We start from the raw sequence: 18,730 nt of genomic DNA on the forward strand, positions 1-18,730 counted from the left end.
CGCTTTCTTTTTCTTTTTGCTGTGCAGTGACTTCTCATTCTGTAGTGTTTTCTGGTTGTCATCTCTGCTGTGGGGGAGAACCCCACAGAAAACACCTACACACCGCTGACCAGAATAAAAACACTCTCAGACCTTTAATGTGAGCAAACCACCATGGTGACAGGAAACCCTACTGTTCTGGCAAGCTGCCAGCTACATATTCATGTTACTGTGCAAGTGAGCAATAGATGCAGAAGGTGCTCTCAGAATTTGGAAAAAAAAAAAAGCCCCATTGTAATGTTTTTTATGAAAAGAAGGGAAAAAAATAACATGTAGACTAGGTCCTTATCACATAGAAATAGTTGGGTCTCTCTCTCTCATTACAGCTGTTATACACATTTTTTTTAAACATATACAGACTATCTGTATATATGTATGTAAAATCAATTCTCATAGCATTACAGCTTCATATGAAATCATTTTACTATCGGTACTTCTAGCTACTTTACCCTAATGTGAAACTATTTTAAAGAGACTGTTGAATGTTGATGTCAAGCCTAGGCCTTTGTATAGTTACGTGAATGAGTAATAACACCCTTCATCAAAACTAAAGTTTAGCATATCACAGCACAGTAAAATAAAATAAAAAAATGATCTGGTCTATGACAAATCTTAAAATTAGATGACCTCAGATGAGCAACAACACATAACATTTAAAAACGTGATATTACTTATTCAATAAAAACTAAGCCAACGGCAGTGTGAAAAAGTATACTAATCACCTTTGGCAGCAATAACTTGAACTAATTGTTTTCACTATGACTTCATCAATCTCTCAAATCATTGCGGAGGAATCGTGGCCAACTCTTCTTCTCAGGATTGTTTCAGTTCAGTGAGGTTTACTGCCATTTTTTATGCATGGCAGTCAAAATTCCACCACAGCATTTAGATCAGGTTGAGGTCTGGACTTTGACCGGGTCATTGCAACACCTTGATTCTTTTCTTTTTTAGCCATTCTGTTGGAGACTTGCTGGGCTGATGGTCATAATGCATGCTAAGCTTTAGCTAGAAACATGGCTTTGCATTTGACATTGGAAAACTTTGATATACAGATGAGTTCATACTTCAATTGATGACTGTAAGGTACCTGTATCCTGTGGCTGCAAAACAAGCCCAAATCACCACCCCTCCCCCACAGTATCGGTATAATGTGTTTATGCTCATATGCTGTGTTTGGTGCCATGCATGATGGCCTATCTGTGTCCAAAAGACACTGAGCCACAGGTCTTGCGGTTTGCCCATATTTAACTTTGCTGCCAGCACTCAATAGGTAATTGGTAAATGTACTGGTACTTATTTAGAGCTTTTCTGCTACCTAACTGAGGACTCAAAGTACTTTTGACATATGCATTCATACAAACATTTTTTTCTTTTCTTTGCATTAGTATCTTGTTTAACAATTACCTTCTTACTCACACCCCGATGGAAGCATCATGGGCACCTTTGGGTTCAGTATCTTGCCCAAGGATACTTTGACATGCAGACTGGACAGATTGGGCCACCAGCCTTCTGACTGGCAGACAACCCTCTCTATATCCTGAGCTAATATTTGCTTCCAATATCTGGGCAATATATTAGAAGCTAACATTAGCTTAGCATTTCAGTTATCACTTACAGGCAATTGATAACAGATCTTTCAAGGAAGTAAGGCTTTAAAATGTGAGTGGTGAATTTTAGCAAAGTGAACACAAAGCTAAAATTTACATATAGCCAAGGCTAATCAACTGCGTGACCATTAAAGCCCTTCTTCCCTTTAAACCACGAGTCCATCAGACCATTATTACTTTCTGTGTGCAAATATATGCAAATCAGTCTGGCCATAAAAGATATTACAAGAGATATCTTAACCTAATATCTTAACCTCCAACTGTAGTATTTTGTATATACCTCACCTGAGAAATACATTTATTCATCAACAGATGACAGGATTGTCAACAAGTCAGTAAAAAGTATTACCATATCAGTCTAAAAATAACAGACTGCTTTAGAAACAATGGCGGTAATCTGTCATCGCTCCACTACTTCCTGGCTGACATGACGCGTTTTTATGAAAGTGTCTTTCGTGTCGTTCATCTACTTGATGTCTCTACATTTTCTAATCTCTTAAAATCCTAACACCCTGTATTTCAAATTTCGAACAGCAAACCAATGCAGCTCCAACCTTCATGCAGTTCCAAAGCATCCCACCCAGAAATTATGCAAGCGAAAATGAAAGAAATACACTAAAATAAAAGAAAACAAAAAACCTTTGAGCGTCACAAAGGTAAGTCTTTCAAGTCTTTCAAGTTGTCCCTTTAAGAGGCAATCATGCAGTTAGTGAAAAAGAAAATGATGAGAATTTCTTTCTTGGACCTTGCAATCAGATACCTCCCCTTCCTAGTGTGTTCTACATAAGCAAGTTTCATTCTTCATTATGCATGTCAAGGTAGCAAAGATTCCAGGAAAGTTTCCAGGGAAGTTACTATCCCGTTTCAGATTCGTTGAAATTGCACGTTCTCACTTTCTTGGGGAAAGTGAGACCTTAGACACAGTCACGATGTGCCTTTAAAGGTATCACTGCTTGATAGTTCAATTATATGTCCAAATGGAGTCATTTCCTTTGCGTCCATTATTTTCACAGAACAAATTTCGCCTGCAGCATCACAGAGAACGGACTTACCACAGAGCAGAAAACTATTGCTACACCTCTCCTATTGAACCATTTGAATAACTAACACCCAGTCTTTAGTGGTTTAACCTTCAACTTCATCAACACCTCGTTTAGGACAGCGTCTACTGTTGAAATCCCACAAACCCCTGAAAAGGACGCCTGACTTCCAACATGTGTTATGTTGTAAAGAAAAAATTTCAGCAATCCGATCAAACTGAAAGTTAAAGTCGCATATATTTTAGTACAAACAACAGTTGGCTGTCACGATTACCAGACATTAATGGGAAGTTATATAAGCAGTGGAAGCACCTGTCACATTATATCCAGTTCTTTTCTCAGAAACAGTGACTGTGGTAGTGACTCAGTGTATATGCGGCAAAGAGAGCAGTTCAGCAAATACAGATACAGAACAAAAATAAATCGGGAGTTCTTTGTCTGAAGCAGGAAAGTCACTAAACTCTGCTTAATGTTTTCAGTTGCAACTTAAACCTTGGTCTCAATTAACATTCTTTAGGAACAAAATGATTATCCCTATCGGCAAGATTTAATTAACTGCAGAGGAGTTATTTCTACCTGCTATATTTATTTGTTTAACAACTCAATGAAACATTTATCGTTCAATACATTGGTCAACACCTTTGATCTTAAAAAAGAATATCTTTGAATGACAGTTGACAGCATGCCATTGCTGTGCAACAGGTTAGGCAAAGAGTACTTGGCTGCAGGTGAAAACATAGATTGAACACATCATACAAAATTTGGCACAGGAGCAGATCAGCCAGAGGGTGTAGCGCTCAACTTGGCTGTAGTTTTAGTATTTATTTATTTATTGTCATTGTCAAGAACAATGAAATTGAGTTTGGGGCTTCCATACAACCCAAAAAAAGAAGAAAATAATAAATACCCCTTAAAACCCAAGTGTACATATTTAACCCAGTGTGACTCCAATGCAATAAGACAATCCTTAGCAATAATGTTCGTAGAAATTCAGACAAAGACCTGAGAAACATGACAAAATACAACAATGCAACCCATTCAATATTATTGTACTGTGAGATATGATATCAGATATGATAGTTATCTATTTAAGAAAGAGGGGGGGGCAGGAGGGGGAAGAGAATAAAGATATGATGCACCAATGCAGACCAGTTCATTGCTATTAAGAAGTTGGATATGGTTATTGTCCGTGAGAGGGGGGCAGAGAGTTCAGGAGCCTCACAGCCTGTGGATACAGGCTGTTGGCCAGTCTGGATGTTCTGGCCTGTATAGACCTGTACCTTCTCCCTGAGGGCAGCAGATGGAAAAGGTGGCGCGCAGGGTGATGTTGGTCCCGCAGGATACTGTGCACCCTCCTCAGACAGCGAGTGGGGAAGATATTACTGATCTCTGGCAGACTTGTTCCAATAATTCTGCCAGCTTCTTTCACCACCCGCTGGAGTGCTTGCTGATCGGCCTTGGTGCAGCTGGGGAACCACACTAGAAATCCATACGTCAGAACGCTGCTGATGGCACAGTTGTAGAAGTTCAACATCAGAGATCTGGGAATGTGTGCGCTCCGCAGTCTCCTCAGGTAGTAGAGGCGCTGTTGGGCCTTCCGTACAACTGAGGTGATATGGTTGCCCCAGGACAGGTCCTCGGTCACAGTTACCCCCAAGAATTTAAAACTGCTCACCCTCTCCACTGCCTCACTGCCAATGAAGAGAGGCAGATGGTTGTTATGGCCCCTCTTCCGGAAATCTACAATGATCTCCTTGGTCTTTTTGGTGTTTAAGACCAAGTTATTGTCGTGGCACCATGACTCTAGTTGTTGCACCTCTGTCCTATAGTTTGTCTCATCATTGTTGGATATAAGTCCGAGCACTGTAGTGTCATCTGCAAACTTAACAATGAGATTGGACGCGCAGGAGGAAATACAGTCATGGGTGAAGAGAGTGTATAGCAGAGGGCTCAGAACACACCCCTGAGGGGCACCGGTGTTGACCACAAGGGTGGAAGAGGTGTTCTTACCCACTCTGACACTCTGTCTACGGTTAGTGAGGAAGTCCACAATCCAGTTGCACAGAGAGGAGTTAAGTCCCAGTTGGTGGAGTTTGGGACGGAGTTTGTATGGCCGGATGGTATTAAAAACCGAGCTGTAGTCTACAAAGAGGAGCCGTGCATAGGTGTTCCTGTGTTCCAAGTGCTTCAGTAATGTGTGCAGCACTGTGGCGATCGCATCCTCGGTTGACCGGTTCTCCCTGTATGCAAACTGGTGCGAGTCCAGGGATGGTGGAAAAGCAGCTCTGATGTGTTTAATGACCAGTCTCTCCAGGCATTTGGCGGGAATGGGGGTGAGTGCCACAGGTCTGAAATCGTTCAGACATGTGACATTTGACTGTTTTGGGATGGGAACGATGGTTGCTGCTTTGAAACAGGATGGTACCAGTGAACAGGACAACGAGGTGTTATATATAGAGGTGAAGACGTCCGCCAGGTCCGCAGCACAGTCTTTTAGCACCCGGCCCAGCACTCCATCCGGCCCGGCCGCCTTCCTGGCGTTAATGCTCCGGAACACACGCCTCAGCTCATGAGTGCTCAGGACCGGAGCAGGGTCGGTTGAGGGGAGAGGGGACAGGACAGGGTCGGTGTTCTCCCTGTCAAAACGGGCATAAAAGAGATTTAGATCCTCAGCCAGAGTAGAACTGTCGGCTGAGGGTGATGGTGTTCTTCTTTTGTAGTCCGTGATAGCCCTGATGCCCTCCCAGACCTGCCTTGGGTTTGTGTTGTTCTCAAACCTGGCCTCGATACGCCTCCTGTGCTGCTGCTTGGCAGTCTTGATGCCTCTTCTCAGGTTGGCCCTGGCAGCACTGTATGCCTCCTGGTCCCCGGATTTGAAAGCGTTGTTCCTTGTTCGAATAAGTTGTTGAACTCCGTGTGTCATCCAGGGTGGATTATTAGGGAACACACGGAATCGTTTCCAAGTTGTTACATTGTCCACACAGAAACAGATGTAGTCCAAGACAGTGGAGGTGTAACTGTCCAATGCGACACGATTGTCAGTGTCCTGCACCTTGAATACATCCCAGTCTGTGCAGTGGAAACAGTCCTGAAGCATCGGAATAGCGTCCTGCGGCCATGTTCTCACGGTTTTGGTTGTAATCCCAGTGCTCTTGATCTTTTGTGTGTATATTGGGTGTAGCAGAAGGGAGAGATGGTCTGACAGACCCAGGTGGGGATAAGCCTGGGCTCTGTACGCATTCGCCATGTTGGTGTACACCTGGTCCAACGTTCTATCTCCTCTGGTAGCACACTTCACATTACGGTGGAAATTGTGAAGTACAGATTTCAGGTCCGCGTGGTTAAAATCCCCAGCCGCAATAAAGACACTGTCCGGGTGTGCTACCAGGCTGTTATTGATGCTGCTGCTCAATTGTGCTAACGCTAGCTTAGCATTAGCATCTGGTGGAATGTAAACAGCGCAGATGTAAACGGCAGAAAATTCCCGAGGGAGATAGAATGGACGGCACTTTAACACCAACAGTTCTACCTCTGTACTGCACAGTCTTTCCGTTACCGTGACGTTCGTGCACCAAAGGTTGTTAATATAGATGCACAGCCCCCCGCCAGTCTTCTTACCCGAGTCCGCAGACCTGTCGGCTCGATAGGCGGTGCGGCCTGCTAGATCGATAGCCGCATCGGGAATGGCGCTGTCCAGCCAGGTTTCAGTGAAAATCATGCACGAACAGTTATTAAAAGTCCGTCGAGTGGCGATCTGCAGTCGTATTTCATCCAGTTTGTAACGGATTGAACGGGCGTTGGAGAGGAATATGATCGGGAGTGGTGGTTTAAACGGACTAGTCTTTAGCCGTGCCCACAGGCCTCCCCGCTTGCCTCTCTTCTGCCTCCGCTCGCAACGTCTCCTCCTGCGGCTTGCTGTTGCGGGTAGCCCCGGGGGTTGCTTAACGATCTCCGGGGGGATGAGATACTCGGATGTTAGTTGAAGATCTCCACGGCTTAGTTGTAGTAGATCATCTCTGTTGTATTGAAGTAACCCCAGACTGTGTGAAATAATACACAGTACCACCAAAAGTGCAAAAGTGTAGGAGCTCCGGGCCGCTGCGTCTGTGCGCGCCGCCATGGTTTATGTCTTGAAATGGTAAATGGTAAATGGCCTGCATTTGTATAGCGCTTTTGCTAGTCCCCCCTAGGGACCCCAAAGCGCTTTACACATCCAGTCATAACCAGAAATGTCATAACCCTTCAGATGATGCTGAAGGGTTATGACATATAACCTTAAATTGCTACTCACAGAATTAGTTTCACTGTGGCTTGTGCATACTGTATGTTAGATCAGCGGTCCCCAACCCCCGGGCCTCGGACTGGTACCGGTCCGTGAGTCGTTTGGTACCGGGCCACGAGAGTTGAGGCTCAGGTGTGAAATGTATGGTATTCAGGGTTTTTATCGGTTTTCAGCGTTATTTTGTTATCGTTTTGATCGTTAACTCGGTTTTCCTGGGTGTGTTATTTCACGTGTGTTATGAATAAATCTTCTTTTTTCTCGGTACCGGTACTAGTTTTATTTTGTTGTATTTATCCGCGACACCTTAAAGGCCGGTCCGTGAAAATATTGTCGGGCATAAACCGGTCCGTGGCGCAAAAAAGGTTGGGGACCGCTGTGTTAGATTGTCCATTAGTCACAGGATTGGGGTTTGATAACTTTGTAACAAGTTACCTTTGAGTTAGTAATTTGGGAAATTTACCCTGTCAGATTGAAAAAAAAGCAAGGTGACATCAGAAGTTGTTACAGTAAGTGATTGACCACTTTGAATTTAACACTTTAGGCAGTTAATAGAAGGTGATTAAAAGAGGATGTAAATTAAAACACATGACCTGCCCTTATTAATCATATAACTGTGACTTATTCAATCTGAAATGCTTGAAGCTATCCATAACATTTCAAATCTGTTTTTCTTCATGTCAGTATACTCACAGTATACTCACAGTATACTCATACTGTGGGTATATAGATGTGGCCAATTTGTGTGTGAGAGAAAGGACGTTTGCTTAAATTCAAATATTAATAATTTGGCAAAAGATTACATAATAAAATGTAAGCAGTTTAAAAAACCTAAACAAAAACATAAAAGTTAAGTTTGTAGCAATTGGTCACATGTCTGTTTAACATTATACACAGCAGCAGAGCAATAGGTGAGTAATTGATGACTGTTTTTAAAAGTAACCAAGCCTCTTGCCCCTTGGCCTCTTACCTGGAGAGGAGGGCCTGTATTGGACAAGCACCAAATCGTTTCGTGATGTTTTATCTCACGAACAAATGCTATGACCCCTGAGCATCAAATAGCTTTCTGTCTTAATTCAAGAGAAAGATTCCAAGGACGATAATGTTAAAAGGGATGGTTGTGTTTATTTGCGTGCTTTTTCATGCCGGTGGCTATGCCTTGAGTGAACAAACACACAGCCCTTTTTCCTGACAGCATTCCCTTTCAGTTTAGCTCACTGATAGCCAGTGATTGTTGTAAAAAGACAACAAATGTGTTGGTTTTTTCAAATGTTTCCAATTTTTTTTATGCGCTCTCCTTGAATCATGTTTCACCTGGATTAATAAATTCTGTTGAACTTCATCCTGCCTTAATGTTTGACTTTAAGTAGCAGTTATTTTTAGTCAGCGGTAAAGGCAATAAACATGGGTGTGGGGCACTGAGTAATAACACAAGGTTGTGACGTTGTAGCAGTCAGCTAAATGGGTCTAAAGGTTTCACATATAAAGATAAAAAATGGGTGGTTTTCATTCTGTTATGTGAGTTCATAATCACACAATTTCTCTCATTTGCTTCAGAACATTTGCTGATAATCAGCAAAAACCCAACAATTACATTTCACAGGATTTTACCTACTACTTCATTTTAACCTCTGATTCCAGCACATTATGTTTAACTGCAGCTAACTTTTTCATCGATGGACTGGATAGATGATTTATTTATTTTATTTAATTTTTTAGTTGGTTGGTTGGGTAGAGTTGGCAATGGGGAAGCAGTGTTAAAGTAAATATAAAGTAAAACTAGACTGTATAGGAGAGGAATGTCACGGAGTCTCTCGCTGTAGAATGTGATGCACAAATTGGTACATGTACAATTTTAGTAATTGTGAGGATTAAACCTTTAAGGTATTTTTAATCTTTTTTTTTCCTGGGCTAAACCTAAATCTTCAGCCCCCAATGTTCAAAAACACCCTTTTCTTCTCAAAGTCTCTCACACTGTGCTCCAACAGGCCACCAAAGGGGATTCCCAGTACAATGTGACCAGAATGAGCTCACCCCAACCCCCCCAATAAAAGCGAGATCATGTGTTTTGTGTTTTCCGTGTCTTATCTTTGTCATCTGCTCACTCTCTCTCTGTCATGCACCATGATAGAAAAAGAGTAGGGGCCCTCTCAGTAAAGAAATGCAGCAAAGCGTTAGTGTATGACCAAACAAATGACGACTCTTTATCTTATCAGAAACGGTTTAAGTCAAATTAGGGCTTCTTTTTCTTCACTCATCGCCACATGAGAGAGTTATATGAGCCATAACCTGTAACGCTACTGGGAACAAGGAAGAAGGAGGAAGAAATCAGTTTATTCTCTGTTTGTTCCTTATTTTATGCACAATCCATCACCTCAGTCAACAGGTTTAACAGGTAACATGCTTGAACTTTGAGCAGCTAGAGCGCTCTGATTTGACTGAGCAATCTTGGGATGCCATCTTGTGGCAAAGCAATCTACACGCCTGATGATTGACTTGCAAACTGCACACAGGCCAGGCGATGTCGTCCTAGAACCGTGGAGACTGCGTACAAACAACGCATTGTAACGCATCACTGTGTAGTAATACGTTTATGCGTGGATTTATCATTAGATAGATAGATAGATAGATAGATAGATAGATAGATAGATAGATAGATAGATAGATAGATAGATAGATAGATAGATAGATAGATAGATAGATTTATAAAAGCAGAAAGCTTTGACCATGTTAAGGCTCCCTTCATATCTGACTAAAGCATTAATTAATTAAATCGAGATTATTATTCTTATTATTATTACATTAGCACCTAAAACATCTTTTTTATTTAAAAAAATGTAAAAATTTGGCCTTTATGGTCTTTACATATGCATATTAAGGCCCTTGACAGTGTATTTTTAATAAACCGTTGAATTTCTGTGGGTAATAATTGCTGAACTACGTAACACCAAAGACAGTAAAGCCAATAAAAACAAATTGCACTAATTTCCCGAAGTTGTTGCCATTGCAAAAATATGTTAACAAGACCGGTGATCATCTGCAGTGAGTGTCATTGTTTGTCTGAGCTGGGTGTTCCCCGGGGGGCGTGTCCCGCACCTGAGCTCTGCGTGCTGCACACAAAATGAGGCAGCCAGAGCAACAGCTGTCAGTAAGTCTTTTCTGCCCCTCGCCTGTTTTCATCGGCTTTGAATGATCAGTGGGGAAGAAGACCCGACTCACTCGGCCCTCTGACGTTACCCAGTAGACTAGAGATGGCGAAGAGGAGTTCAACCAGAAAGTCTCTGAAAAGTTTGTTCTCCAAGAGCGAAGCCAACTTGGACGAATCGGTGGAGAAGGATGTGCAGAAAAACGAAGGGGAGAAGAAGAAGTTCAAGTTGTTCAAATTCAAGACAAAGTCCAAGAAGGACTCTGAGAAGTCAGCTAATGACAGCCAGAAGGTGCTCAGGTATGCTTACCCAGTGCCGTGATGTTGACTCAGTGACCTGTTTTCATGCCTGCATTTGCTGTATTGCTCAAGGGGTAATAAGCAGCTTCTGACGCTTTAAAGAGCAGCAAAGCTTCAGATAAACTTTAGTTTTCAGCAAGTAGCCTGCGCCTGCTGTTTCCATTGGTAGCCTAAATGAAAAGTCCAAATTAAGCAATCCTCACTGCTGTGGAAAAAAAAAAGTTGAGATGTTTCTAGACTGTGAGCTTTTGGGCAAACATCCCAATAACTTTTGAAATGGGTAGTACACTTAAATATAATTATAGAGCCACAAGGGACTTTAGAGTTGGATAAAAGTAAGAGCATACTTAGCTTAGCACTGTCCCCTTCAGCAGAAACATGCTTTTTGCATATTTGTCCATAGTCTTATGATATGGCATGCTGGAAACTGATATCGAGCTTGCATGCAAAAAAAAAAAAAAAAATTCAGCAGCAAAACGTTTGCATGTGTCCTCAGTTTGTAACCTCCAATAATTCAAATCTGGTGCTTAACTAGGCCATTTCACAAGCCCCACCCCTTTTGAGGCAAAGTTCTGTTAGAAAAATCACCTTGAAGCTCAAATTCAATCTTCAGATGGAGTGTTTCATTTTACCATTATCTGATATAATGCAGAATTCAAACCAGACGAAAATAATCAAAGGGAAAGGCGTCCAGTGTAAACCTAGGTTTTTTTTTCTATATTGTTAGTTTAGACTTTTCTGTCAGGGCCTCCCTCACAGGCCCATTTTATGCTGTCTATTCATAAATTATAGCTGTGCATGAGACCCCAACGGTTTCAGGAGTTCCAAGTCATAAAAAACAGGATATGTTCATTTTATTCTCCAGGGTAAACATTGACTTAGTTGATCTGGTTGGTAGATTTCAACCTTACCTTGAGGTCTTAGGTGTTTCATAGTAGGTGGCAGGTAGCAGAATAAAATGTGTGAATGGTGATTTTGGTCACAAATGTTTGCAAGGCAATAAACAAGACATGCTTTAAAGCTGTAAGGATGTATAAGTCACCATTGGGTGTGCATATAGACACAGGTGGGGTGGAGGTTAAGCTACTAATCACAGGCCAGGACAATAGAATCATATTGTTCATGTGTTTGTAGACGAGCGCCAGTGACGGTTTGTGTTTGCACAGAGAAAAATAAACAGCGAGCTGACACTGTGACTGCCTTTGCACATGGAGGTTATGCAAGGGTAAAGTTTTTAAACGATGCATAAAAAAATCATGCATCATTCAAAAATAATAATAATAATAATAATGGATTGCATTTATACAGCGCTTTTCGGGGCCCTCAAAGCGCTTTACAATTCCACTATTCATTCACACACTGGTGGAGGCAAGCTACAGCTGCCCTGGGGCAGACTGACAGAAGCGAGGCTGCCATATCGCCAGTAGGCGGTAGGGTAAAGTGTCTTGCCCAAGGACAAAACGACCGAGACTGTCCGAGCCAGGGCTCGAACCGGCAACCTTCCGATTACAAGACAAACTGCCAACTCTTTGAGCCACGATTGCCCTGATAATCAATCAAATATTGCAGTAGTGTAAACATAAAGCAGAATGAAACATATATTCAGGTCAGTCTTGGTAGTCTTTTATCCACTGATTGTCTATACGAGCCACATCTAGAAATCATTTTATAAACTATTAAGTGCAGAATTACATTACATTGTTTGGCTGTGAATGAAAGGATTTTTTTAAATTGTTGACACTGTGGATGGTCAACCAAGATAGACTTGTTTCCAGATGTAGACTGAATCTGTTTTTGTTATTAGTTTGAGGATTTTGTTTTAATCCATGTTCCAGATTTTATCTATCAAGACTTGAGGATTTCATCATCTAAGAAATAAATCTTCATTTTATTGTTTGTTTTGACTCCCATCTCTTTTCATAAAGTTCAAGGGTGAGGTCAAAGTCACACTGGATGTGTTGGAAACCTTACCACCAGTGTATTACGTTGCAGGAAACTTGAAGTTCCAAACAAACCACACACACCCACTCTTTAGGTTGTCGCGCTCTTTTGTGGCTTTATGGATTAGTGGAAGTTCTGTAGACAAACCTGCCACTCCACATGCCTGTTGCATTGTCATGAAACTACAAATCAATTGGACACACAAGCTACACTATTGTATTTGGTGATGCATGCTGGTAACATTTATGTCTCAGCACAAGGGTGTTTAATACATCCAGCTGAGTTCACAATAAGTCACTGTATTGTTGAACCTGTTATGTCTGTTCCAGAAGAGTAAGCAAGGTAAAACTCAATGTGTGTTGAGTTAAGAATGCTGTATTTTGGCAGTGGGTTTTTTTTCTTCTTCTTCTTCACACCACTGCATTAAATTGTATAACAAAGTGCTGAAAAATGGATCAGTCAGAGAAGGCCTTGTACTTCAAACCAAGGATATGCTTTGAGCAGTGCATTGCTACACAATGCTGTTTAAGTCATTCATACGTGCATATTTGTTCTATTCAGTCAGTTCTTGGTGATAAAGGGGCATTGATTCCACTTGACAAGGACAGTCTAGTTGATAACTTCAAATAATATTTCAGAGGTAAGATGTCAAGAATGGGAGGTTTTCTGCAGCTCTTATTGGAAACGTGTTTTCACAATGAGATCAAATTATTGCTAATTGTTGTGCATGATGAGTTTGGGCATTGTTTATTTATTTTGTCTTTTATGGTATTTCCTGTGACGGCGAGAGCTTTGCAGTTTGTCCAGAGAGGGTAACAACACACAGGCAGTAGCATAGAATGCTTTTGATAGTAGGACAACAGCAGCTTTTGAGGGATGTTATTTTTCCTGAGGATTCACAGGAAATGAAGTCTCTGCTGAGCCTTCTTTGCCAGCTCCCCTTTGTACACACCCCAGGACAGGTCCTTGTGATGTGAACTCCCAGGAAGTGGAAGTCCAACCCCAACACCATTGATCTAAAGTGGTTAATTGTCTGTTTTCTTTTTTTCTGAAATCCACAACAATCTCCTTGGTTTTGGTTGTGTTCAGTAGCAGGTTGTTGTCCCTGCACCAACCTGTCATCCACACCACTTTGTCCCTTTAGGCAGAATCACCCCTACTAGAAATGACATCACAGTGTTGTCGTCTGCAAATTTGACAATGGTGATACTGTGATGAGTGGGGGAGCACAGTCGTAGGTGTACAGTATGAAGAGCAGGGGACTCAAATGTGTCATGCGGGAAATCGAATCAAATGTGGGAGGGATGAAGGACATATGATCCAGACCAGTCTCTCAATGCACTTCAGCACCAGGGTGAGCACTACTGGCCGGTCATACAGGCAGGTTGCAGTAGATTTTTTTTTTTTTTTTCTTCTTCCCTTTTTTGGTAAGGGGACTGTGATGGGTGGGACACCTCAAAGCGAGCAAAGAAGTGTTTCAGCTCCTCTGCTGCCGTTTCTAAAGAATCAACAGCCAAATTTAAAAAAACTCTCTCGCTATATGTTGGGTTTTTTGTTGTTGTTGTTGTTGTTGTTTTTTCCTTTCCCAGATTGAAAATTGTGATGGGTCATGTTGTTGGACTTCATCAGAGTTCTCAACACCTCCCATGCCAACAATTGTGAGAGTAAATGTTATCCAAAATTTGAGAACTGGTCTTCCAAATAACTGTCAACACTACACTTCTTTGGATCTTTATCAGTACACTTGCCACACAAACATGGATTTTATTTATTTATGTTTTTAAACTGTGGGATGTTTTCCTGCAGATGACAAAGAAACCGTTGTTAACGCTTTTGTGTCTGTATTCTAAAAAGTGCGTGATTGTGGTGATGAGCATCAAATGGTGATAGCTGTGTATTCTAAATCAGCGGTCCCCAACCTTTGTTGCGCCACGGACCGGTTTAAGCCCGACATTATTTTCACGGACCGGCCTTTAAGGTGTCGCGGATAAATACAACAAATTAAAACTAATACCGGTACCGAAAAAAAGATTTATTCATAACACACGTGAAAAGACCCAGGAAAACAGAGTTAACGATCAAAACGATAACAAAATAACGCTGAAAACCGATTTAAAAACCCTGAAAACCATACATTTCACACCTGAGCCTCAACTCTCGCGGCCCAGTACCAAACGACTCACGGACCGGTCCGAGGCCCGGGGGTTGGGGACCGCTGTTCTAAATAACACAACAGTTAAACATGAAGGTGTTATACTTTAAAAGAGGTGCGTTAAAGTGGTGATGCCAACAGCTGGCAATAAGGCTCTCTTGAAATACTAGCAACATGTTTGTTTCGGTGTGGATTAATGAATAATCAAGTATTCATTTACAGTGTTTACCCACTACTAGGTGGTTTAATAAGAGCAGGTATTACTTTCTGATTTGACACTGCATGCACACAGAGCATTAGAATAAAGTTTCACATAGACAAGACCATGAACATTAAAAAAAAAAAATAAAAAAATAACATGAACTTCCAGATGTAGTTTTTACATAGTAAAAGGATCAAACTTATAAAGGCTCAGTAACCCAGGCACCGAAATAATGCATTGGCATTGTACATAATAATTAGGTCATCCAGGCGAAAGACGGACGAGCTCCTACCATGTTTATTCGTCCTCCATTCTGCATGTCGACAGTTCACAACAATCATTACAGGCAGTAGGACTTGGTCAGACTTTGGTGAAGTTTGAACACAGTGATAACCTGATGGCTCAAGATGGAATCATTTCAGGGATTAAAGATTATGTTCACAATTTAATGAGAGTAAAATTGTGAAATATTCAACACTAAGGAATACAGGAAATGTAATTTGGCCAAAAAGTGGATTGCATTTTTGTTCTACAGGCTTGAAATATGTGGTGTAATGAAAAAGTGTAGTTTTCATAACCAGCTAGTATAGAAGAAGCCCTCATTCTCTTCACTCAAAAGTGACACGGTGAAGGACTAACGAGTATCTAGTACTAGCAGTATAAAAGTTATTTTTGTTTCTGAAATGTTAAAATTATGGGTCATCTAATGGAACTGTAGAGTAGTGGGTCATTGGTGACTACAGAGTAAAAAATGATACCCGTGTTTGTGTATGGGGTTAGCTTAGAAGACTGGGTAGGCAGGTAAATAACTATGATTTAAAGACTTCATGCTGAACTAAGCTGATCACCACCCATCTAACAATTTACCATATAGATGTGTTAAAAATGTGAAACTCTTCCTTTAAAGTAGTAACTATTTTTGTGTGTTTGCTTCAGGACTTTAGCAGGTCTGATTTTTATCTCTTAACACTCTCACATTGCACAGCACAGACAAAGTACAGGAAGCACTTTGAACTTCATCAAAGGAAGACCTTTATTTTTTTTCCCTTTTTTTTTCCACAAGTCTAAGCTGTGGCATTTTCACACAGTGAAAGGCTTTGCACATTTTTGGGTGTCTTGTGTGTTGATATGTAAACAGCATTCACCCGGGGGCGAAGATATGACTCATCTTCTTGTTCTAGGACATCTGTTCTACCAGAAACTACTCCTGTGTCTCAGATACTGCAGTGGTTAGTTACTTGACTGATTCTTGGGTTGCCAACCACAGGGGGGAGAAAACAAAACAAAACAAAAAAAAAACCCTTTGTGTGACTAAGGCAGCCTGAGCATATCAGCTTTTATCAGTAAAACTACAAAAAAGACTGAGCAGTTTTCACCTAACTCTACAGTACACATAAAGGCCAAATGCATATTCATGCATACTTGTGGCAAATAAGTGTGTTTGGATTAGAAGAGTTTCAACACAGTGATCTATAAATTGTGACAGCTCCACGTGTTTGCTTGTCATTTGGCTTCTTGTCTGAGCATCCGGTCGTGTAAAGCGGAAAAATCCTGCGCATAAAGAGACCTTTGTTGTGCTTGTTTAATGAAGTGACAGCTTGTGATTATTGATGGAGCTTCTCTGTTGACTTTGAAGCCTTTGTAGCGGTACATGAATTAGAGGCCGTGCTGATGACCGAACAAAGGCAGCACCTGTCGCTCCACTTGGTTGGTTGGTCCAATTGGTTAATAATTCAATTCAATTTAAAAAACAACCTTTTTTCTTTACAGTGGTTTTTTTTTTTTATTTTTTTTTTTTTTATTATTATTTAGGTGTCAGCGTACGTTTTTAAGTACGTCATCTATCCTAATGGCCTGATTTACCTTTGTTCGCAACATTGATCTCAGTTCTAAGAAGCACCAGCTCACTTTCTGTGTAGCCGGTTCTGTTCAGCATTCCATTAGCAGTGATTCACTGTTTCATTTTGTTAGGCAACTAAAATTCCACCCTCTGTAATGCACACACTGGATGGCAAACAATAAATCTGTCAATATATACATACACACAATAGTACATGAGTTACATAAACCTCCTCATAGTTTTGAGCATAGCCTATAATTTACTTTGTTACACTGTAAGTAGTACAAATTCTGTAATTGGGGTCAGTCAATCATGGATATTCTTTCAGCATATTTCCGATCCATTCACTTTTTAATTATTTTTTTTATTTTTATTTTTTTAAACTTTTGTACTCCTCAGAGCTGTTGCGAACAGTGAGACCGCAGACGACGAAGAGCCCGCTTCTGACAACAATGACCCAGCCAGCAAGCTGCCTCCTGTTTATGCCACCGCACCTAGGGTTAAGGTCAGTGAAGATGTCGTAACTAGTGAGCTCTTTTTCACATGCAGTTATTGGAAATTTTGTATATTCTATTTATTTTCTGGTAACTACACTGAGAAACTGTGTATTATGTTACATAAAGATAACATTGTAGTCAGCAATTTATAAAAAACAAAACAAAAACAACAAGTAGTAAACTATACCAGCTGTAGGAGGGGGAAGAAAACAAATACTTTGGGTTCATTAATATGTGGTGCTGATACAAACATCCCTGTGTGAAAGGTTTGTCAGGTGTGTGGGTTTTTGTTTTTTGTTTTTTTTTTTTTGGTTTTTTTTGGTTTTTTTAAGTCTTGCATATTTAATTTCAAATCTCCAGTTTCATAATTAAAAATAAATAATGAATATATTTATTTTAAAATACAGTAATGCTCTTCTTTTGTTTTATTGCTTCTCAGCTTTTGAACCCAAATATAAGCAGGAGATTCGTTTTGATATTTCTCCCTAAACCTGCAGTGTCACGGCTCTGAATAAAGTAGGATAATGTTAGACAGCCACTATAGACGACGAGTGTTTTGTCAAACTTGGCAACTGAAAGCTCATGGCTGACTGCCCAACATGCAACAAGTTTAAAGTCACCACTCTGCCCTGCCCTCAGATGATCATCATTATGAAAAGTGTTACCAGTTTCCTCATAAGATGTTATCTGCACCTCATTTGTTTCCGGCAATTCTCTATCTCCACCTCCCTTTTTTTTTCATTTTAATTTATTGCTGTAAATGAGAAACTTTCACTATTATTTTTTTTTCCACATAGGAAACTGCACAAGGCTCTACAAGGCTGTAAATTACCCAGAACTAAAGACTGAGGGTAAAAGCAGGATGTTCACATGAACTGTGATAGAGCCGACTCAAACTACAGTTTCACTTTTATGTATCACACGCAAGTAATCCTAGATGATACGTTTCCTTTTTTGACACAAGTTTGTGAATAAAATCCAGTTGTTGCTGTATCTTTAAATCTTCCCCTCTCGGATTGCAGGACAAATCTAAAGTTTTTCTCTGAGCAGTCAGAAATCGGAAACTTGTCTCAACAAGAAGTTTCTTGGGACCAGATTTTTTTTTTTTTCTTTTCTTAAACATATATAATGCTACCTCATGAGCCCTTCTTCAATGCTGGTTCTATGCCAGCTGTGTTTTACTGCATAGCTCGGGGTCTTATTTTACAGAACGATGCTTCTCATAATGATTCAAATGTGCACTGTACATGTCAGTACAGTCTTGTTGATGGATTATTAAATTCTCAACTGAGTTATCCCTATAAAAGTGAGCCCTGCTTATGATCTAATCCCTGTATATGACTACTCACAATAGGGCATCAACTCTCTAGAGGCCCTCATGTTAATATAATGAAGAAGGAAAGCAAGTGGAATTTATCACCAGAAGAGGGTGCTAGAAGTTTGCTAAGCAGCGTTGTGGTGAAGATTAAGGCCTGGCAGCAGAGTAGGTTAACATTGCTGATGGATGGGAACATTTCTTTGACTGCAGAACATAATGCGCTTCATTATCAAATAAGTCTGAAAAAAGACTCTCGTTTCCCCACCAGGCGCTACACTGTTTGCCAGAAATGTCCAAAGGTTAAGATAGACTTATTCCATAAGTGTAGAATGCATAAACAGTATTATGAGCATGTTGGGAACTCTGACAT

At 40.7% G+C, this 18,730-nt stretch overlaps 1 protein-coding gene across 1 annotated transcript in view; it reads left to right on the forward strand.

Annotated features, from left to right (window-relative positions):
* Positions 1-10,084: 10,084 nt before the first annotated feature.
* crybg2 (crystallin beta-gamma domain containing 2) overlaps positions 10,085-18,730 on the forward strand; it is a 37,176-nt gene continuing 28,530 nt past the window's right edge. Inside the window, exons 1-2 of the mRNA XM_026155965.2 lie at positions 10,085-10,410; positions 16,945-17,050. Coding sequence (XP_026011750.2) covers positions 10,217-10,410; positions 16,945-17,050 — 300 coding nt within the window. The 5' untranslated portion in view covers positions 10,085-10,216. The remainder of the gene's footprint in view (positions 10,411-16,944; positions 17,051-18,730) is intronic.

This window comes from Astatotilapia calliptera, chromosome 22 (genome assembly GCF_964374335.1).
Source record: "Astatotilapia calliptera chromosome 22, fAstCal68.1, whole genome shotgun sequence".
NCBI lineage: Eukaryota > Metazoa > Chordata > Actinopteri > Cichliformes > Cichlidae > Astatotilapia > Astatotilapia calliptera.